We start from the raw sequence: 22,129 nt of genomic DNA on the forward strand, positions 1-22,129 counted from the left end.
AAAATCTGAACAAAGACAATTCCGTTTATCAAAATCTCATCCAGAGTATGGCAAAATCGAGAGTAAAAGTAAATGATTTTTTGAAGTTTTTCCATAATTTTTATAACAAATGAAAAAAATTATTTTTTAAAATTTCACATTGCTCAGACAATAGATTTGAACATCTCTTTGAATTTTGTAGAGTGCTTAGAATTGGGGCTGACTGGCCTACATACTAAATATTCCCCCTCCCCGCGCACCTTCAAATTTGAGTTCTTAAATACCTTGTGCTTTGTAAGACAATAAGTAATTGAAATTACGAAAGCACAGGCCGAGGTGAAATAAAAGAACTCCTTTATGTCTAATTAAAGTTCAAGTCATTAAATGATGATCACACGTCGGCTGACCTAATAATAAAATAAACAATCGTTAATCAGCGATCAAAAAACCGTTAGACGATTACAAGATACCTGTTATTTACCTGTAGTAGCTATGACGACCATAGCGTGATCACGTGACGGCAACACTACAGGTAACGGTAGTTGTTGAGTGATTGATAGCGGTGGTGGTGATTTATAAACCTAACGCGTGCAGTAAATGGTTAGTTTAATTTAACGTTTGATTAGCAGAAACAGAAGCAAAATGCACAAATCATACAATAATATCTTACCAACTTCAAATCGACTTCTACAACAGAAATGGGACACGACATATTATAACGAACACAGAAGAAAGGTAAGATTTAGTCATATATATAAACGATATACTATTATACGTATGTCTGTATATCTTATAATACACCTGAGGTTATGCTTGAATTATTTTGAATATGATATAAGATATGTTTTAATTGTTAAATAACATGTTATTATTGAATATACATGTAAACCTCCAGAGGTGAACAAATTATTAAAGTACTCATAAAGAACGACGTAAGACAATTTAAATGTAATTCTCTATTGTTATAGCTGGCAGGATTTCTCCTTTGCCTGTGTTTTCGGCAATTCCAATTTCATATACTTTATACTACCATTCTCACCTAAATGAAAATTCTGTAAAAAAAAGTATATTTTGGTTAAGTGGCACATCAGAATGGTATAATATTAAGCAACAAAAAATCTATAAGGCTTAGTCCAGCCTTTTTAAGGTCTTTTTTTTTCAGTCATTTTAGGTTATGAGTTAATTATCCAACTGCATCACCGTTTACAATTTAAGTCAAAACTTTTTTTTCTTTTAATTAAATGAATTAAATCTATAGGCAAGACAAATGTCAAATTTAAATGTCAGTTTAAAACCTAATATAGATAATGTAGGTAGGCTGAGATCAATAAAACTACATCTTTACACAATATCTGACCAGTTTATAGTGGGTAAAATTCAGTTGGTACAATATATTCAGATATTTCCAGAATTGCATATAATTTACATAAAAGTTCTAAGTGTGAGAAAAATTGCTTCTGATTTTGAAGACAGGCAGTTTTTTTGTAACTTTAGGAGTCTTGACTGGCATACATAGCTAAATAACATCCCTGCTATGAAATGGTGTACAAAAGACAATAAACCAATTTATATTTCTCTAAACACAGAAAAATACAAAGCCATTTGATAAGAGAGAATTATGAAATATTAATCAGAATCTGATCTGAATCTTTATAACTTTGTTTTGGGACACAAAATCCTATGAAAGGATTCATTAAAATCTTATCAATCACTTAAAACGAGACTATTTGTCTGTTATTTTTGCTTGAAATTCAATTATAGTCAATTTAACTGTGTTTGGCTTGAATAGATTCACTGAAAAGATTCATTAGGAGATCAGTGTTTCTGACTTTTACTAGTAAATAAGTGACGATAGTGAAACTCACCATGGGACATAGTTAATTGCACTGACTAATATTGTGTATATGGTGACAACAATACCTAATTGAATTATTGATCAAAATATGAAATAGCTCTCAGTTGGTCTCTTCATAAACATGTTCAAAACAATGCAACACCTTGAAATTAAAGGGATTGTTAAAAAAGCTGACGTCAATAATTACCAAGGGCCTTATTGGATAAAGCCTATTTTGTAATTAGTGATGTCATCAAACACTTAGTTCTGATTGAAAATAGGTAAAGTGCAAAGTGTCCCCGATACACATTTTGAAAATATGACATCATCCATAACATCTATAAACTAATATAAATCAAAAAGTAATATAAATTCTCCAATTTATAAGTAAATACTAATTTGAATTCTTCTATTTACAAGTACAAATTAATTTGAAATAGATTGTACTTGTATAGATTTTATTATAAATAGAGATAGAAGATAAATAGAAATTACAATTACTTTCCTATAAATTTTATTAAGTAAATAAGTTATCTGAATAATAATGATATATCTATTGACTTAGAGTGATATTGTAAAAGTCAATATTATTTCTAACTTTGATCAATTACTTAACAATGTTTACTTGTGACCTAGACCAGTGCTTCTACTAGAGAGTATCTCCTATCTATAACATCCAATACAAATTTTAATGGGTCTGAGCATGCATAATATTCTGAAACAAACAATCAATATCTGTCACAGTCTTAAGTTTGAAACCAAAATAAAAAAGAAATCGTTTTTATCTTATCTTTTATATTGTGTGTGCAGCTAATGTTATATTTATTTAAAGGTATACTATCTCTTAGAATGACCACAAATTCAAAACTTTCAAACTTGTCCAAAATGAACTTCATCAGTGAGCTTACCTGGTGTTAAAACTATATGACAGAATCCCTCTATAATCCAATAAATCCATAAAACTAAGTAATAATCCCATAAACTGAGTAATTTGAAACACACTAAGAAGGGTTTTTCAATAATTACTTAGTATAATGGATATATTGTCTTATATAGAGATTCTATTCTTTAATCATGGCACCTGGTAAGTTCAACTGATAAATATATACACTTGTTGACCAAGTTTGAGATTTTAATTTGATGTCCATTCTAGGGTAGTGTACCTTTAAGATAATGAGAAAAATAGTGAACACTGTATTCAGTTAGGAAAATCTCTAATAATGGCAAAGATCAATAATATGATGTAACATAATAGATAACTGAAAATTCTTTCTTATAAATCACTCAGTTCATCAGTTGTTTGCTTCTCTACAAGTTTATAACTATTTATGAACCATGTTTTTTATAAAGATATTGATTGTGTAGAATTTGAATCCACTGAATGTCTTTAATATCTGATAAATAAAATAAGTATTATTTGGATCACAAATGATACATCTCAATGCAGTTTTGGTTATCATAAGGAATTATATCACAGTATTTTATTTGTTGACTCTTTGATGCTTACGTTTAGCCCTGTATGAAGTGAAGTGTAGGCTACTGCTCAAATGAGGGCTGATTGAAAAGTTGTGAGCCTACTTCTAAAGGAAGAAGGCTCACATCTTATCAATCACTCGTAAAATAGAAACATTATCAGTTTGACTTGATCTTTAGTCAAATAAAAGACACAGGAGTATATTGGTCCATATCAATATATTGATTAATTCTTTTCAATACCCAGTATTTAACTGATAGACTATATTATGATAATCTGTATTTATTTAACTTACTGATCTCTATATAATATGTCAACATCTTACCCCGTTATTCCTGTCAACTCATTTATAAAGTTGTGCAAATTAATCCTGCAATGCCAAGAGTTTTGGCCAAGGACCAGCTGGTAGAAATGTCCATCATGAACATTATTTTCGTACATAAAAATGGTTCTGTCAAAGTGAAAATTTGATATACAAAAGTTTAAATGTATTTCAGGTACGAGATGTCAAGTCTATGGTGGATACTAAAGCTCCCCCTACATACATGCACCTTCATCTTAAACTTAAAAAATTCCAGGTAACCATAGTTTTCCTGATTTATTTTTTAATGTCATTGGAAGTTATAACAATTATATGATCAAAATTCAATGTCAAATTAAGTAAATTAGAAGCGAAACTTTTTTCAATTTATTATTTCAAAATACTTGTGTATACCTTTTTCTGATTTGAGTGGATGTCCAGTATATTAATTATTAAAACTTGTGACATATATAGTTGTATATCATGCTAAATGAAATATTGTAAAGACTTCATTTACATTAATCTGAGGTTATTTTATGATTTTAAGCTGGAGGAAGAAAGATTGACTACTATAGAAAGAGATAACAGAATATTACTAGAGAAAATGGCGTATATTATGAGAACGAGGGGACGTATTGACAACAAGAATGATTATGTCTATCAAAGGTACATATACTTTTTTCCTCATCAACGAAATAACAGAAAAACCGACCAAAGATATTTATGCACATCCTGGCCACGTATTCTCGAGACGATCTTAGCACTAGGATGTCCGAGAATCAATGTTAGAAGATAAGAACCTAGGACATCCTAATGCTAAGATCATTTCAAGAATAGGTGATCTGGACTGATTCAGAACTTAAACACACGCTGTCAACATTATTTTGAGTTAGGATAGAGATAAATGAACACAAGTCTGGTTTATACTTCTTATTCTACAAAAGCGATAATAATATGCAATTGATTATGATTATGCCGTATTCATGTAAACCTTTTGAATAGTTTGGCATTCTAAAAATTAAGCAGGATTCTTTTAGTTATTACTTTTAAAATAAGTAGGTTTTAATTAATGCGAGCACATAACCTTCACAAGCTACTAAAATAATCAGACTACCTCTTTAATATATTTTATTTTAAATTGTAGTTTAAATAGAGAAAAGAGACAGAGAGAATTATTACGTGTTGCTAAAGATAATCAGGAAATATTACGAAGAATTACCGCCAGACAACCAGAATACTCCGCTAAAAAATGGAACGATGATTGGCAACAAAATCAGAAATTTATGGACAGTATTTCTCATTTCCCACAAGATTGGTGGAAACAGGTTAGTCAAATAAAACTTAAATCACCTTATTTCTTTACTTTAAAACATTTACAAAACAAACAGGACTTAGGAATATAAAAGACTGTCAAACTCTCTAAAATTGTTACTTTATGTTACCTAAAAGTTATCTAAACATCTAGTATTAGACAAAACTTACATCAAAATTGATTTTTTTGTAAATTCCTTAAAATATTTTGAATTGCCTTTTTCCAGAATAAAAATACCAAGAGATCTAAGAGCAGACAATCTATGCGTAGTAGAAAATCTACTGACAAAGAAGCAGAAAAGTCTACAGAAACTGAAAAATCTAAAGATACTGAAAATAAATCAAAGAAAGAGTCATCAACAGAGTCTAAAACAGAATCCAAAACAGAACAGCAAAAAGAAACAAGTCAAACTAAACAGAAGGATACAACTAAGAAAGACACTGAAGAGCCTGAATCTAAAGTTGTAGAAGTGGAAAAAGATTAGATCTCATGGAATAATTAACATTCAATAATCCCATTGAATATTATTAAGTATTAACATGATCAAAATTTGGGCTTGGGCTTTATTTTCGAAAACTAAATTACTAAAAATCCAGATTTTAATCTGACTGGTGAATGAAACTAAATACAAAAGTGATTTTAGTGATTAACTAAATATAGCAAATCTTCAAAAGTTTAGTTTTCAAGAATAAGGCCTATAATTATTGATTTTAGTCCTATTTACCCGGCCAGTCATAATATAATAATGTGCCTAATAACTGAAAACTTACGGTAAAACAGGTTTTATTGGTTCTTTATGAATAACATTGTCATGCGGAATTGGGTTCAAAGATATTTTTGTCTGTTTAGAGATCTTAAGTTTTATAGTGCATTGTTTTATATTCAGACACTATTGTTTAAGATTTTATTTTAGACCTTCCCTCTTCTTTTAATCTGGTTGTAAATTGTCTTCTGAGGAGGAGAAACACAAATATTTTTATCTGTTTTAGAGATCTTATTGTGGATTGTTATGTGTTTGATTTTTTTTTGTGATATTCACATTCTTTGAAAGTAATAATCCTGTTACATTGGTGTTAATCAAAACAAGGATTAGAATTTAATTTCACTTTTTGAAGTATTATAATCATACTATGATCACTCCTCGATTTCGAATTGAGTTTCGGAAGGAGTATACTCTTACTAAATATTTTCAGTATTTGCCTACAAATTTTATTAGCTGCATTAAAACATAAAGAAATATCTTGAAGTGTGATATTAAGAATGATTAAGATTATTGCTATATGACACGGTGTTGTATTGTATTTAAGTATGATATTAAGATTATTGCTATATGACACGGTGTTGTATTGTATTTAAGTATGATATTAAGATTATTGCTATATGACACGGTGTTGTATTTGATTTAAGTATGATATATTGTTAAATAACACTAGGTGTTGTATTGTATTTTTCTCACTAGATGTTGCCTAGAACAATTTGTATATTGCTCAAGCATTATTTGATTATTGTTACTGTGATAGATGATTATATTTCTAACTGTGATAGTTCACTTTATCTTATTATTTATAAAGAATGTTAAATTATATTATTTTATGTTTTACCTTAATTATTTTCATTGTGTAGGCTACATCAAGCAGTAGGCCTATACGTTTTTCAGTTTAAATTTCAAACTTCAAAGGCAGGGGCTAACATATCATCTTCACAATGCCAAGCTATTATGAATTTTGTCTTGTACCTTGCTTGACTGCATGTTTTGTTGTGTCAGAGAAGTTTATAAAAGCAAAGAAAATTGAAAGAGAAACTACATTTCTAGTACTTATGGAGACTATTTACTGTATTCAAGTCTCAAATCAACCCTCTAAAATGGCACTATGTAACTTTAATGATTATTATGAAACTATAGTTTTTTTGATAGAGATTACAATTGTTATTACAAAAATAAAATTTAAAAATCACTTGAATATTTTATTATTTATAAACTAATGTTTGACAGAATACTATCTTTTAGAATAAACATGAAATTTAATATCTCAAACATGGACAGAAAGAAATTATCATTAAAACTACAATTTTAAGCGTTTTTATTTTTATTGATTTATCTGGTTATACAGGGATTCTGTTGTATAGTTATTTCACCTGTTGACACCAGGTAAGTCCCCTAATGAATATATAAACATATTGGCCAAGTTTGAGAATTAAAATTTTAGGTTCATTCTAGAGAGAGTAAGCTCATAGCTATTATTTAGATATATTTAGATATTCTTTAAAGACATGCATGTGTGGTTTAAACCGAGGTTATCTCCCTTGGCACATTATCCTGCAATGTTACATAATATTCTGACTTCTACATACTCATAATTTCATATTTATATCTTCGAATTAAAAGGATTTTGCAGCCTTTAATAGGATTAGTATATGGTCATTTCAACTGACTTTCAAGAAGTAAATTATCAACAGAAACTTTCACAAATTATCTCCCCTGAATAGAATTCTCAAATTGGCTTACTCACCACATTGTTTACAGAACAAATCAGTTTTACGAATTTAAATATCAACTACTAAGTACTACTGAGAGTGTTAGATTGTGTTTGGGCTGATGTTAACCAATGTAAAAAAAAACCAATCTGTAGTCTAGACGGGAAGTTTCAGTCTGAAATGTTTGTCATTTTCCCAGGGTATTTCTTATAGGGGAGTGTTTTTATTCAATGTAAAATTATCAAAGCTCTTATGTCTATGGATCTACTATCACCTCATCCATCAGCTTCATATCCCTCTCCACTTATTGAAATAAGATTGCAATTTCTTTCGATTTTTTTGTTTACTGATAGTTTTCTGCCACAATCCTGTTCTGACATTACTTTTAATCTGGGAGCCGCGGTGGCTCAGTGAGTTAGACGCTTGCTCGCTAACCTGAGGGCCCAGGGTTCAATCCCGGCATAGGTCGAGATAATACCTTCGGATTTTTCAACCCGGTTTCCCCCTGTCAGTGATGCAGGTAAGAGGGGCTGACATGGAAAAAGCGTCTAGTCGTTCGGATGGGACAATAAACCGAGGCTTCGTGTGCTACAGGCTGTGCACGTTAAAGATCCCTCGACAGTTGGAAATCGAAAAAGAGCAGGCTAATGCCGCTGTCCTGGCAAAATTTCCCTCATGGCACCCTGCATGGCGTTGCCCGTCTTCATTAGCCCACAAGGTGCAGAAGAGTAGGACGTAAAACTCCATTCATTTCATTTCATTTACTTTTAACCTATCAAAGCATGTCGTGTAGAAACAAATATCTTGATAACATAACAAATGGTTGGATAGTGAAACCTTAAGTACCAATGACCAGCTGGTAGACAGTATCCTCGCGAAACTAAATTGTTTTCCTTGTAAAATCAATCCTTGTAGAAAGGATCCTTGTGAGCCTAAGTTGTTTTCCTTGTAAAATCAATCCTTGTAGAAAGGATCCTTGTGAGCCTAAGTTGTTATCCTTGTAAAATTATTACCAAAAGTTTTGAACAATCACCAATTGATATAAATTATCCCTAGTAAGATGATTGACAGCGGACTATGACAGAACCTTTGGGTTTGCTTCGCTAAATTTTCCACATGGGGGGTCAGGGTATCTGTTCATTCAATTTCTATCTGACATGCTCTCCTGGAACACATTGAAATGAATAAAACAACCTCAATGGCAAGATGAGTGATATCTAATGTATGTGTGTATTTGATGCTGAAAGTAATATTGTATGAGAATGATGCTATTTAACTAACAAGATATCTTAAAATAAAAGATCATGATGCTTTTTAGATGTTTTATTTACAAAATAATATTACTATACAATATAAAAGGGAAAATAAATAATCACAATATTGCTTCACAAAGCCAAATTATTATCAGATGTCTATTGGAAAGATACCACAAATGTGACCCTGCACATCAAACCAGGTATTAAGTAGCATTTGGTGTTTGTAGACCTATTATTATATTTGGATTCCTGGCATTATCAGCTACATTTTGATACCAATTCCATCTCAATAGCTTTCTCTGTTCAGAAGATATAGTATTTAATATCCAGATTTGATACTTTAATACTTCACTGCCAGCTCATTACTTGGCAGTACAACTTAATACCTGATACAATGTACGGAGTCACAAATGTATCTTCTAAGTTCAAGCCTACAACAAATAACCTCAGAAAAATACAGTTTACAAATCGAAGGAAAACAAATAATTTATCACAATATTGCTCCATACAGTCAATTTCTCATCAGATGTCCACCAAAATTTTATCACAGAAGTTCCTACAAGTTCCAGTCAGAAGATAAAAACAAAACCCTATTGTGTGAATGTTTTTAGCATGGCCAGATATCCGACATTTAAAACCTGTAATCTTTTCTTATTCACAGTAAAAGAATACTTCACAAAAGGCTGGAGGTTCATATCAATTCTCAATGTTTATTTTAAAATACAACAGTTGACATCATCATGACTTTATTTTCTATAATATCTTTTAACCATTTCTCACGAAATCTTGACTGGCCTGGTCTGAAAAATGACATTTAAAATATTATCATTTGATATAGGTTTTGGATTATATAAAGTCTCTAGTACAATCATTAGGTCAGGTGGCCAAATAGGGGCCACAGAATTGGGCGGAGGGAGCATAGCCTCACTTAACAACCCATAGAAATGCCACTTCTACAGAAGTACTTTCAATTATGTGACAAGAAGAGTACCAGTAATTGTGTTGATGTTGATTAAGATGGAAATAGAGAGGTACATCATAAAACCAAGCTTATTTATATTTTCTTTCTTTGGATTAGTCATCTGAGTGGATGATTGAGGTTGTCAAGATCCATAGCATAGAAAATAAACTGTATTATATTTCTAACTATATTATAAAAGAGATAATTTACCTGTGTACAAGTCTGTTGGTTTCAAAAACATAAAAAACATCAACTACATGATCCTGTAAGAAAATAATATGATTACTGTAGATACAATAACAAAATATCTTGTTGTTAAAATAGTGTAAATACTAGTGATTAATACTGGTGTAAATACTAGTGTTAAAACAGTGTTAATACATCTATTTTAGAGCAATACAGAAATATTAAAGAAGAACTGGAACCATGATGTTAATCAGGACCTCACAATCACAATCTGTTCTGGAACAAATGGATTCCAATTGAATGTAAAAATATTATGTCAAAACTATTCAAGTATGGAACCAATGTTTTGCTTTGCTTAGTTTTTCAGGTTTTTATTTTGTCTATGAGAATTTTCGCACAAACCTGAGGTTTAATTTTGGAAACAACGAAAGTGAAATAAACACAAGCTGTGGCTCTAGGTACTGGTTTTCTTCTAGTTGGTATACTCCATCGTACTCGGAAACGATAACGGTGATCAAAGTCATGGTCATCTTTCCCCAGGAAATCTACACAGGATAACCAACTATCTTGATATTCCCATGTCTACAAATTACATAAAGTTTTATAATAGCGATGTTTTCATACAATTACCGGTACTGATAGGAAATGGAATTCACAAAATTAGAAATGAATCAGACAAAGAATTATGTTAGTATACTCAAAGATCCCTATTTTTCACTTCATTGATTGCAAGGTTCAGTCCTATACAGTGAGAGAGTAAGAGTTCATGGAATTTTAAAATGCAATTTCCTATTTTGTGAAGTCAAAAATTTATGATAAAAATCAGTGAAAAAATCAGAAACAAACAGCTACAATCTCAAGACAACTCAAAGAGGCCAAATTTCTTTTAAAATATTGAATCCTCACCTTTATAAATTCATCAATCTTTTCCTCAGCCTTGGGAATACTAAATTCACTTATTGTTAACCATTTAATATTCCTCACTTCATAATTCTCTTCCTTAGCCATGACTGGTTTCATGTTTTTATTTTCTCTGGCAAAATCAAAATATCCCAGGGATTCGAAAGTCTGATCCCTTTCAGACATACTGGTTTCTAATCTTCTTAAAGCTGAATCTATAACATTATCTACTAGAGCTTTAGCTTGCTCATCATACACTTCAGGATCCATTTTATATTTCTAAAATTTACTCCTGAAAAAAATATGAATTACAGTCATACAAAATTTCATGTCCAATTCCAATTGGCATTCACAATTCAAAATGACAGCCATCAGCAAATGTTAATGTCACATACCATTTTGTAGTATTTCATTTGCTGAAAAACATAGGCCTAGTATAAAAAGCAATCCAAGCTTGGCAAGAAGACTTTGAGGAAGACTGTCGTTATCAGTAACCATGGTAATCATTTTAAATTAATCGAATCTTTCACTTACAGACACTATCTCAATATCTCCAGAATCACAAAATTTTTCGAATCCTGTCTTAATCTTAAAAATATAAAAAATGAATAAAAATTTGAAATAAAAAATCTTCAAATGTCAGCCATATTGTAAACAGTTTCTATGACCACATTCTCAGCCAATCATCTAGGAGGATTTTCTTTCGGTTTTGACAAATTGGTGGTTTAGTGGTTTTAAATAAAAAAACGAAACTTTACAATTGATCACACAAAACTATTACGCTCTATTCCATTATAAGCCAAAATGAATATTGAAAAAAGTGCTTTTTGCAATTTAACAACAAATGAAAATACTTGAAAGCTTCCAATAAATTTTAATAATCCATATCAAAAGTTTAGAATCTTGTTCCTAATGCAATTTTACGCAATCCTTAATCCGAACTTGTTTATAATAATGCATTCCTTATTCAATTTGAAATAAATGTCTCTGTTTTGTTTTCCACAAAACGTAAACGAATACTATGGAATAATTCTATTTCTAAAACGAATAATGTAAAAGTGCTACTTCAATTCTTGCCTCAGTGGCATGAACATTGGTTCAATACAAAATAGCTCTAGAAACCAAAACTTCAAAACAAGTACAACTGAAATTATGGCGGATGAATCAATCACCGAATCTGGCGATTCTTTGATGAAAGATGCAAAAAGAGACTTGTCATTTCTCAGAGATAAAGTTAAAAGTTATATTGACAAGGTATTTTACTTACTTTATCCACTTTTCATTGTCAATGACTGTTTTTGTGTTGTTTTCTCTATCAATGTGACCTAATGGTTGGGGGCCTATGTGTTGCAATGCCAAAAAGACAGTTTCATTTATTCATATTGTTTACGCTCCCGATACAGCTATGTCATACGACATAGTTTCTATGATAAAGATAAAACTACTAGACCACTCAGTTTTAAATGTTCAAGAGCGCTCAAAGCTAGAACATAAAGATATGGCATGAATGAATGAACCCTAACCAAGGTGTATTAATCGCACTGTTGCTGTTTCGCCCCTCTCCCCTTCCCGTAGAGCTATCGATTTGAAACTTGGCAGAGAGATATGTGTCCTGAATATTCACAACCAAGTCTAGAAGCGTGCTTACAACAAACCGAAGATCAGTAAGAAAAGACCAAAGTTTGTCATGAATCTGACCTGTGCATTACAGCTTGGTCATTCTGATTCCAGTATCATGTAAAAACCTTCGAATCTTGTCATGGTTTGATAGGTAAGGTCTTATGACTTATGTGTTGATGATCTTCATTGGGTCGGATAGCGTTTTAACTCGTACAGAATGTGGTATTATATAAACAAATAAATATTAAAACAAATAAATTGTAAAATCAATGTCTACTCCACAATATTATTATTTATATTTAGCATCATTATGAATCTGCATTATTTTGGGCTGATAAGATGGTATCACTCTCAGATGGTAAGTTTTCAATGTTGTATCAATGTGGAATGTACCGGAAGTCAAGTACTAAATTTAGTGTTGATCTTTCTTTAAACACTACTTTATTTAAAGTTTTTGCTTCATTATTATTACAAACATATATATAGTAACAAAGTAAACAAACTACTTGCATTTCTGAAGTTAAGTTCTTTTTCGGATAAAAACAAAAATCTAGCATTTTGCTTACGATAAGATGAATAAGAGATAAGACGCACATCTAACCTGGCTGTAAGATTATGTTAAATGATGTAAAAACATCTAATTTTTATCTATGTGGAGCTACAATTATCTACAATTATTGTTCACAGAAATAAATAGTGTGTTTCTACTTTTTAATGTGTCTCTTCGTGTGGATTATTGTAGGATTACCAGAAGATTTATACTGGTATGCACAGACCCTTTATTTAACAGGCCAATATCACAGAGCTTCACATTTATTGAGGAGTAGAAGATTAGATAAGGTAAGGAACTAGGGTGATATCATTTTGAGAATAGAAGAAATGGGCACAAATTCTTAAACCTAATAGAATTAAAGCTGAAGTGTTTAACAAATAAAAACTTCGAAAGGGGATTATTCTTCTATGTAATAACATCAATATTTTTCTTTTACTTATTTCAGATGTATCTTGCCTGTAGATATCTAGCTGCCAGATGTCATGTAAGTAACATAGAACAAATATTTACTATAGATTACTCAAATTGAGTAAAATTGAAGCAAGTTAAAGGGATTGTAAAGAAGTTTTTAAAAGTATTGTTGTTCTTCATTTTCAATAATACTAAACATTTAACAGGTGTTTTATATTGCTATAAAAACCTGTGTTGTTTTGTATGGTTATGATTTTTCTTTCGTTTTAAATAATTTTATAGAACAAAACAACATATTGGTACTGGTACTTAAAAAAAGTATTGCATTATATACCCATATCATGATACCAATATGAACCAATATTAATATCTGTCATTGTGATTCTGTTTATTCCAGTATCAATATAAAGACTATCAAGAAGCGTTAGATATATTAGATGGTTTAGATAATAATTGTAGTAATTCTAACATGACCTCTCTACCTAGTCTCAGTTTTAATCAAACTCAATCAGATGTTATATTTCCTATTAAAGATGTAAGTATTATTACTTGTTGAAATGGTTAACCACTTATATTAAGTGATTAAGGTAGGCGGAGCTGACATGGAAAAAAGTGTCTAGACGTTCAGATGTGACAATAAACCAAAGCTCTTTGTGCAACAAGATCCTTTGACAGTTGGAAATTCTGGCGAAATTTCATCATTTGCACACTGCATAGCATTACCAGTCTCCCATTAGACAGGTGCAGAAAGGTTTCATTCATTTTCATGTATGCTGTAATTCTAGTTCATTTGTATTTGTGGTAACAATTCAGTATTTAATTTATTTGAATGTTGTTTTCAGATAGAAAATTCTATATTATTATTACGAGGTCAGATCTATGAAGAAATGGATAATAGAAGTCTAGCTGCTGATTGTTTTCAGAAAGCTCTACAACATGATGTTTATTGTTTTGAAGCATTTGAATTATTAGTCAATCATCATATGTTGACATCTAAAGAAGGTTAGATTAAATTTATTGGACTACAACTGTGTTCCAATATTTCCCTGATATTTTTCTTCTCCATTGTGATCTAACAATGTTTCTAAGACAGTATGGTACTTAGACCTAAGACCAGTCGAAAACCAAGTAAAGACCTTAACAAAATGATGGTTGTAATATAAGTTTATCTTGTAAAAATATAAATTGATTTAAAGGGAGAGGTAGGCCATTTTCGGGGGTTGATTTTATTCTTGAATATATGTGTATAGTCCTTCAGAAGTACTAGAAATGTACGAAAATCAAATAAATCCTTTAAAAATACTTCAAACTAGGAATTTTACTCACTATTTCTATTTATGTCTTTTCTATATATCACAGAGTATCTTAAATTGACAAGTGGTCATTTTAACATTCTAACGCAGATAATTCTGTACACACATGGATTTGGAGGTTCAAATTCCGATGGTGAGCTGTGAACATTATTACTGATTAGCTCAGCTAAAAAATTCCAGTTTCTTATACTGATGTATGATTGGTCAAACAAATAGCCTACCTGTCCCTTTAATAGTAATATATGAATTCTGATTTCAGAACATGACCTATTAGAATCTTTACCATTCTCTTCACAATGTCCTCAAGATGAAATACAACTTGTTAAATTTTTATATCAAGACAGATTAAAAAAGGTAAGATTGTTTTATTGAAAATGGTTATTATAAACAGTCAAATTTGTAGAAAGAATGTGGTCAGACTAATACCTAGAATTGGCCGCTTACTGAAGGCAGTCAGTTTGCAAAAGCCTGATTAAATTACAGGTATATCCAAGTATAATTTAACATTAATTATAATGTTTAATCTAAGGGTTTGTTGAAAGGTTTCCCAGTTTTTATGTGGGTATCGTGACCATTTATGGATTCTTTTTGGAATATTCTAATTATCTGTCAGATGTGTCTGGTTCCTGTAATAAAAGGAATGCTTTATGAAACCATATATGAAGTTTAAGTGAATTACTTCCAGCTTCTGTGTTAGTGAATTCTTATAAGGCCTAATTTTGTGGAATTGTACAACCCTCAGATGTCTGCTTGAATAATGCAAATCAATGCTGTCAGTGTCCCAGATATACATATATTATTGATTATATTGTAGTATGATGAACCAGGCAATCTAAAAGTACCAGAATCTCTGTTATGTCTACAAGATAATTTAGATACAGTTGTTAATTTAGCAGAAAGACATTATTATAATTGTCATTTTAGAGAATGTTATAATTTAACTTTATCGTAAGTTTTAATACTGTTAGATATCAAATAATCAATTTCTATTTTATGGCTAGTGCTTCTATAACAACCAAAACAAGCATTTGTTGAGAAAAAACTTAAAGGGATTAATTCACAACGTTATGAAATCTCAAATTAGTTTGATTTCCATAATTTATTTTATAAGGGTTGCATTTCTTGGTGTAATGGTTTAAGACAACTACTATTTCTAGAATATTATTCAATCTACAATAAACATTTAAATTGTAGGAATTAATAGAGTGGATTTATGTTAAATTTTTAGAAGTATGAATTTAATGTATTTAATAGACAAATCATTATTTAATAGTATTTTATATTTGTATTTTAGTGTTTTAGGTAAAGACCCATATAATTATAAATGTTTACCAATACATATAGCAGTGTTAACAGAACTTAAAAAATCTAATGGTATGTTTTGATATTTAAGATTAATATACTAAAGTATGGATTGAAAATGTGATTGTTAAATAAGAGATGCTAGTGGGATTTGTTGCCAGAAATAGACTTGTCAGGGTATATCTTAGAGTGTGGTTTTATAACATCATTTGTCTTGTTGCCAGAGAACATAAACCAAATCTTATATTTATCAGAAGATAAATCCTTGTACGTTATTATTTCGGTCAACAAGTTTGGAGACATTCAAGCATGAATTATATGACAAAAAGAGCAATTTTTTGTTCTGATAACTTAAAAAGTACATGTCCATTTCTTTTCAATTTGGAAGCAAATTTTCATCTGTTTTATTGCAATTTCTTCATTATTTCAGCATTATTTTACCTAGCTCACAAATTAGTTGATTTTTATCCCAATAAACCTGTAAGTATTGACTGTTAATAGACTTAAATGTTTGTATATATTCTATTAAGTAATAGTTAGATCATATTATGTAAAAACACTAGCTGTTGATTGAAATGTCACATGATTCAGAAATTCTTCGTCATTAAGATAGTTACTTAATATAAAATTTTGCCAATGGATGAAAAAGTGGGTTAGGTTCCAATAATTCTGATACAGACACAGATAACAACAGATATATTAGTAGTAATTGAGTACTTTTTTCTATTTTGTAGATATCCTGGTTTGCTGTAGTTTGTTATTATAAATTAACAGTAATGTATAATATAACTATTGTATTGTAGATATCCTGGTTTGCTGTAGTTTGTTATTATATATTAACAGTAATGTGTAATATAACTATTGTATTGTAGATATCCTGGTTTACTGTAGGTTGTTATTATATATTAACAGTATTGTATATTATAACTATTGTATTGTAGATATCATGGTTTGCTGTAGGTTGTTATTATATATTAACAGAATTGTATATTATAACTATTGTATTGTAGATATCCTGGTTTACTGTAGGTTGTTATTCTATATTAACAGTATTGTATATTATAACTATTGTATTGTAGATATCATGGTTTGCTGTACGTTGTTATTATATATTAACAGTAATGTGTAATATAACTATTGTATTGTAGATATCTTGGTTTACTGTAGGTTGTTATTATATATTAACAGTAATGTGTAATATAACTATTGTATTGTAGATATCATGGTTTGCTGTACGTTGTTATTATATATTAACAGTAATGTGTAATATAACTATTGTATTGTAGATATCTTGGTTTACTGTAGGTTGTTATTATATATTAACAGTAATGTATATTATAACTATTGTATTGTAGTTATCCTGGTTTACTGTAGGTTGTTATTATATATTAACAGTAATGTATATTATAACTTTTGTATTGTAGATATCCCGGTTTGCTGTAGGTTGTTATTATATATTAACAGTAATGTGTAATATAATTATTGTATTGTAGATATCATGGTTTGCTGTACGTTGTTATTATATATTAACAGTAATGTGTAATATAACTATTGTATTGTAGATATCTTGGTTTACTGTAGGTTGTTATTATATACTAACAGTAATGTGTAATATAACTATTGTATTGTAGATATCATGGTTTGCTGTACGTTGTTATTATATATTAACAGTAATGTGTAATATAACTATTGTATTGTAGATATCTTCGTTTACTGTAGGTTGTTATTATATATTAACAGTAATGTATATTATAACTATTGTATTGTAGTTATCCTGGTTTACTGTAGGTTGTTATTATATATTAACAGTAATGTATATTATAACTTTTGTATTGTAGATATCCCGGTTTGCTGTAGGTTGTTATTATATATTAACAGTAATGTGTAATATAATTATTGTATTGTAGATATCATGGTTTGCTGTAGGTTGTTATTATATATTAACAGTAATGTGTAATATAACTATTGTATTGTAGATATCCTGGTTTACTGTAGGTTGTTATTATATATTAACAGTAATGTGTAATATAACTATTGTATTGTAGATATCCTGGTTTACTGTACGTTGTTATTATATATTAACAGTAATGTATAATATAACTATTGTATTGTAGATATCTTGGTTTACTGTAGGTTGTTATTATATATTAACAGTAATGTATATTATAACTATTGTATTGTAGTTATCCTGGTTTACTGTAGGTTGTTATTATATATTAACAGTAATGTATATTATAACTTTTGTATTGTAGATATCCCGATTTGCTGTAGGTTGTTATTATATATTAACAGTAATGTGTAATATAACTATTGTACTGTAGATATCATGGTTTACTGTACGTTGTTATTATATATTAACAGTAATGTGTAATATAACTATTGTATTGTAGATATCCTGGTTTACTGTAGGTTGTTATTATATATTAACAGTAATGTATAATATAACTACTGTATTGTAGATATCCTGGTTTACTGTAGGTTGTTATTATATATTAACAGTAATGTGTAATATAACTATTGTATTGTAGATATCCTGGTTTGCTGTAGTGTTATTATATATTAACAGTATTGTATATTATAACTATTGTATTGTAGATATCCTGGTTTGCTGTAGGTTGTTATTATATATTAACAGAAATGTGTAACCCAGCACGACAGTATCTCAGGTTAGTTAAGGATGTTTTTATCATGATAATAATAAACTCTAATGTGACTTATATAATTTACATATAGTTCTGATATCTACTTGTAAATATATATACATAAGCACATGTTTATGGACATTCTGTGTTTAAATATTAGACCACTCTAGTGTAATAATGTTCAGCAAAATTTTACATTGTTCTTAGTCAAAGCAAAATATCAATTTCCTATTTCAGTAAAGCAACTACATTAGACAGAGCTTATGGACCAGCTTGGTTAGCTTATGGTCACAGTTTTGCTGTGAAGAAGGAACATGATCAAGCAATGGCAGCCTATTTTACAGCCTCACAAATTTTACGAGGGTCAGTAGGAATAAGATTGACAATTTACTTTTGACAGTAGCTTGTTTCATAAAACTTGATGCAAATCTATTTTTGCTTCAGGACAGATTTAGAATGGACCCTGTCATATATGCGCACTTGTTATTTTTAAGTTATTTTATTTGCGTATCTAATCATCCATCCAAACTGCTCTAATATTTATTAATATTTGGGAATTAATCAGACATTTTTTGTTACCTATATTATATTATACTATATATATTATATTATATTATATTATATTATATTATATTATATTATATTATTATATTATATTATATTATATTATATTATATTATTATATTATATTATATTATATTATATTATATTATATTATATTATATTATATTATATTATATTATATTATATTATATTATATATTATATATTATATTATATTATATTATATATTTATTTTATATTTTAGATGTCATCTACCCGCTTTATATATAGGGTTAGAATATGGTTTAACAAATAATTCCAAACTAGCTGAAAAATTCTTTAATCAAGCTTTAAGTATAGCACCAGAAGATCCTTTTGTTCTTCATGAAATGGGTGTCATTGCTTTTCAAAATCAAAAGTAGGTATCTCTCTTTTGTAAACAATATTTTGTTCATAACAGGGATTAGGAACAGGCTTTTGCCTATATTGCCATTTTCCTTGATTATTAAAAGATATCAAATGATTACCATATTTTTTTTTATGTATACTCTTTATTCTAATGATGTATTTTTGGGAGCAAATTTCCTCAGAATCTTAACGATCCATTTTCTGTAAATCTAAACACAAGTTCACTAGAAGGATTGTATGCAGTGTTTCTACGTAGGTCTACAGTTGGCTGCATTCACTTGCATTTAAATCAATGAAAGAGCTGCATTTGCAACATCCTGTGACACAAAGTATCTAATGATGTCAAGCTTGAATTTCAGTTTGTAATTGCTTGACATTGTAAAGATGATATATACCAAGCTGTACATATTTTGATTTGATAGTTTTCTCTTTTGATTAGATTTTTACTCTTCCTACAACATTACATCTTTTTATTAAATTATAGTTATACAGAGGCAGAAAAATACTTTCTTGATGCTTTACAACGAGTTCAGAATATAGATAGAAATGTCATACCTGATAAATGGGAACCATTACTAACTAATCTAGGTCATGTGTCACGTAAACTCAAGTAAGTCTATTGATTATTCATAACCACAGTACATGAGGAAACATGTTAGTGAAGGTTTGGCCAGTTTCTTATGAAGTTTTTACAGTGTGACACTCTGAGTAACAGCATGGTTTAGTTTTATAATTCTAATAGAAAGGGCTCTGCAATTTTTTTTAAACTGATTACAAAATGTCTCTTAAGATATATACTATATCTCTACCAATAGATATTATTTTTTTTCAGAAAATATGATGAAGCATTAGATTATCATAGAAAAGCTCAAAGTTTGGTACCTCAAAATCCTTCTACCTATTCAGCTATAGGATTTGTTTATACTCTAAAAGGGGATAATTTGAAAGCAGTTGATTATTTTCATAAGGTAAGTTATTGTTATTATTCATTGAAACATAACTTCTTGTCAGACTTCAAAGATGGGTTCCATTATTTTCATTTATGATAATGAAAATGCTAATATGTATATGAATAGAATGTAGAGATGTTCTAATGACTTGGAAAACACCAGTTTGTCTCACATAATTAATTAATAATTAGCTAAATTAGAAGAGAATTACCAGCAGAATTCAAATGTGTGACCGATCAAGGTCAAAAGTCTATTTTTGGACATTTAGGATTGGTTGAAACGCTTAATTATATGCAATAAGAACATAATGATATGATTAGGGATACATGATAATTCATTAGAAACACTATTAATCAAAAGAAACCTAACTTTAAAGTCCAAACTTATCAGAATTAGAATACCATTTTGTAATTTTTAATTTGATATTTTTCTTCATAGCAATATAACAATTTTTCTACTGCAGTCCCTTATATTATAAAACCAATCAAAGCATGTTATGTTTGAGGACCCGTTTGATAATATCAATTTCAATATTTTTTTCAACAGGCTTTAGGTATACGCAGAGATGATGCTTTCTCAACCACAATGTTAGGAAATGTTATGGATGCTCTAATGTTAGATATGTCACCAGGTTTTGGTATGTTGTCTCACTCTTTTATTTGATATTGGTTTATATTATGATATTATGTATTAAAATTACTGATTGGCAGACAGTTCCAATGTTATATTCTTTAAATGACATTTAGAAGTAGATAAAACATTAAATAAATAACACTATTATAGATATACTACTCCTTTCTTTAATTTCTGCAACGTTTCAATTCACATACTGGAATCTTTATCAAGCAAGTTGAATAATTGTTTTGTTATACTATCAGCTCTTGTGAAATATCCATCAAACAATTAAGACTTTAAGGAAAGAAGGGTAGCTCTTCTGTTATTTTCCTTGTTACATATTCCACCATTAGGACTCTTAGTTGGGGATTCATCAAATCAACCAGTGTTCATTAAAACAAGTTGGAACAGGTTTCAGAACATCTTCTACTTTTGCGAAAAAATAGTAAGTGTGGACATAAAATGGCAGAGAAAGGAATTGAAGGGAAAATTTTGAATGTGACATATTCTGGTTCTGTATACCGTTTGACTGAAGCCAGAATTGGAACAGACGGAACCTGTTCAGAGCTCCCCAATCGTGTGCCACTTAGAATTGCCATTGATGCTCCATCATGATGTCTGTTTTTATTGGCTAATTAAGGTTGAGATATAAAGCTGTCTATAATACCAGTGGTATTTTGATTTCCAGGTTTATTAGATGAAGAAATACCAGAGTTACCTCCTCCTGGTAAATTGAATAAATCTCTAACAGAGAATAATAAAACTAAGGTAGATATTACTTACATTGTTGTACAGCTTGATTATATCAGTCTATAGGAAACATTAAGGGAAAGGGCAGTGGGAGTGGGGTTGGGGGGGCACAGACAATTTCTTCACTATGTAAAATAGACAATAAAAGTGAAGGGGCCAAAGCAGGACCAACTATGCCCTTTTGTAGAAACACCAATGATGTAAAATACAGAGTTTATTGTGATTATTATTTTATTAAGAATGGTACTATGATTGTAGGAATGGGTATTTTGTGAAGAATCAACTGGTCCAGTAGCTAGTACTATAAATCAATCACCAGAACTTGATAATTCAGGAATGTCCATA

General features: G+C 29.7%; 3 protein-coding genes across 3 annotated transcripts; 2 read left to right on the top strand and 1 right to left on the bottom strand.

The window, feature by feature from the left end:
* Positions 1-606: 606 nt before the first annotated feature.
* Positions 607-4,901, top strand: LOTGIDRAFT_76553 (hypothetical protein; the record flags this gene model as incomplete). Its single annotated transcript, XM_009067248.1, has 4 exons — positions 607-714; positions 3,785-3,865; positions 4,136-4,254; positions 4,733-4,901. Coding segments are annotated over 4 exons (477 nt in total), but the record flags the coding sequence as incomplete, so codon positions are not given.
* A 4,445-nt stretch (positions 4,902-9,346) lies between these two features.
* LOTGIDRAFT_132840 (hypothetical protein) lies at positions 9,347-10,786 on the bottom strand (the record flags this gene model as incomplete). Its single annotated transcript, XM_009067316.1, has 4 exons — positions 9,347-9,431; positions 9,803-9,855; positions 10,181-10,360; positions 10,685-10,786. 4 exons carry the CDS (start codon positions 10,784-10,786, stop codon positions 9,347-9,349), a joined length of 420 nt encoding a protein of 139 aa, XP_009065564.1.
* Positions 10,787-11,869: 1,083 nt separating this feature from the next.
* Positions 11,870-21,082, top strand: LOTGIDRAFT_132783 (hypothetical protein; the record flags this gene model as incomplete). The annotated part of the gene is made up of 16 exons (XM_009067317.1): positions 11,870-11,932; positions 12,602-12,656; positions 13,041-13,138; positions 13,297-13,335; positions 13,660-13,776; positions 14,105-14,264; positions 14,835-14,929; positions 15,390-15,523; positions 15,870-15,949; positions 16,308-16,357; positions 18,473-18,543; positions 18,757-18,882; positions 19,327-19,479; positions 19,954-20,079; positions 20,302-20,437; positions 20,966-21,082. The coding sequence occupies 16 exons, from the start codon at positions 11,870-11,872 to the stop codon at positions 21,080-21,082; spliced, it is 1,620 nt and encodes a 539-aa protein (XP_009065565.1).
* Between the last annotated feature and the right edge of the window lie 1,047 nt (positions 21,083-22,129).

This window comes from Lottia gigantea (genome assembly GCF_000327385.1).
Source record: "Lottia gigantea unplaced genomic scaffold LOTGIsca_81, whole genome shotgun sequence".
NCBI classification, from domain to species: Eukaryota; Metazoa; Mollusca; class Gastropoda; family Lottiidae; genus Lottia; species Lottia gigantea.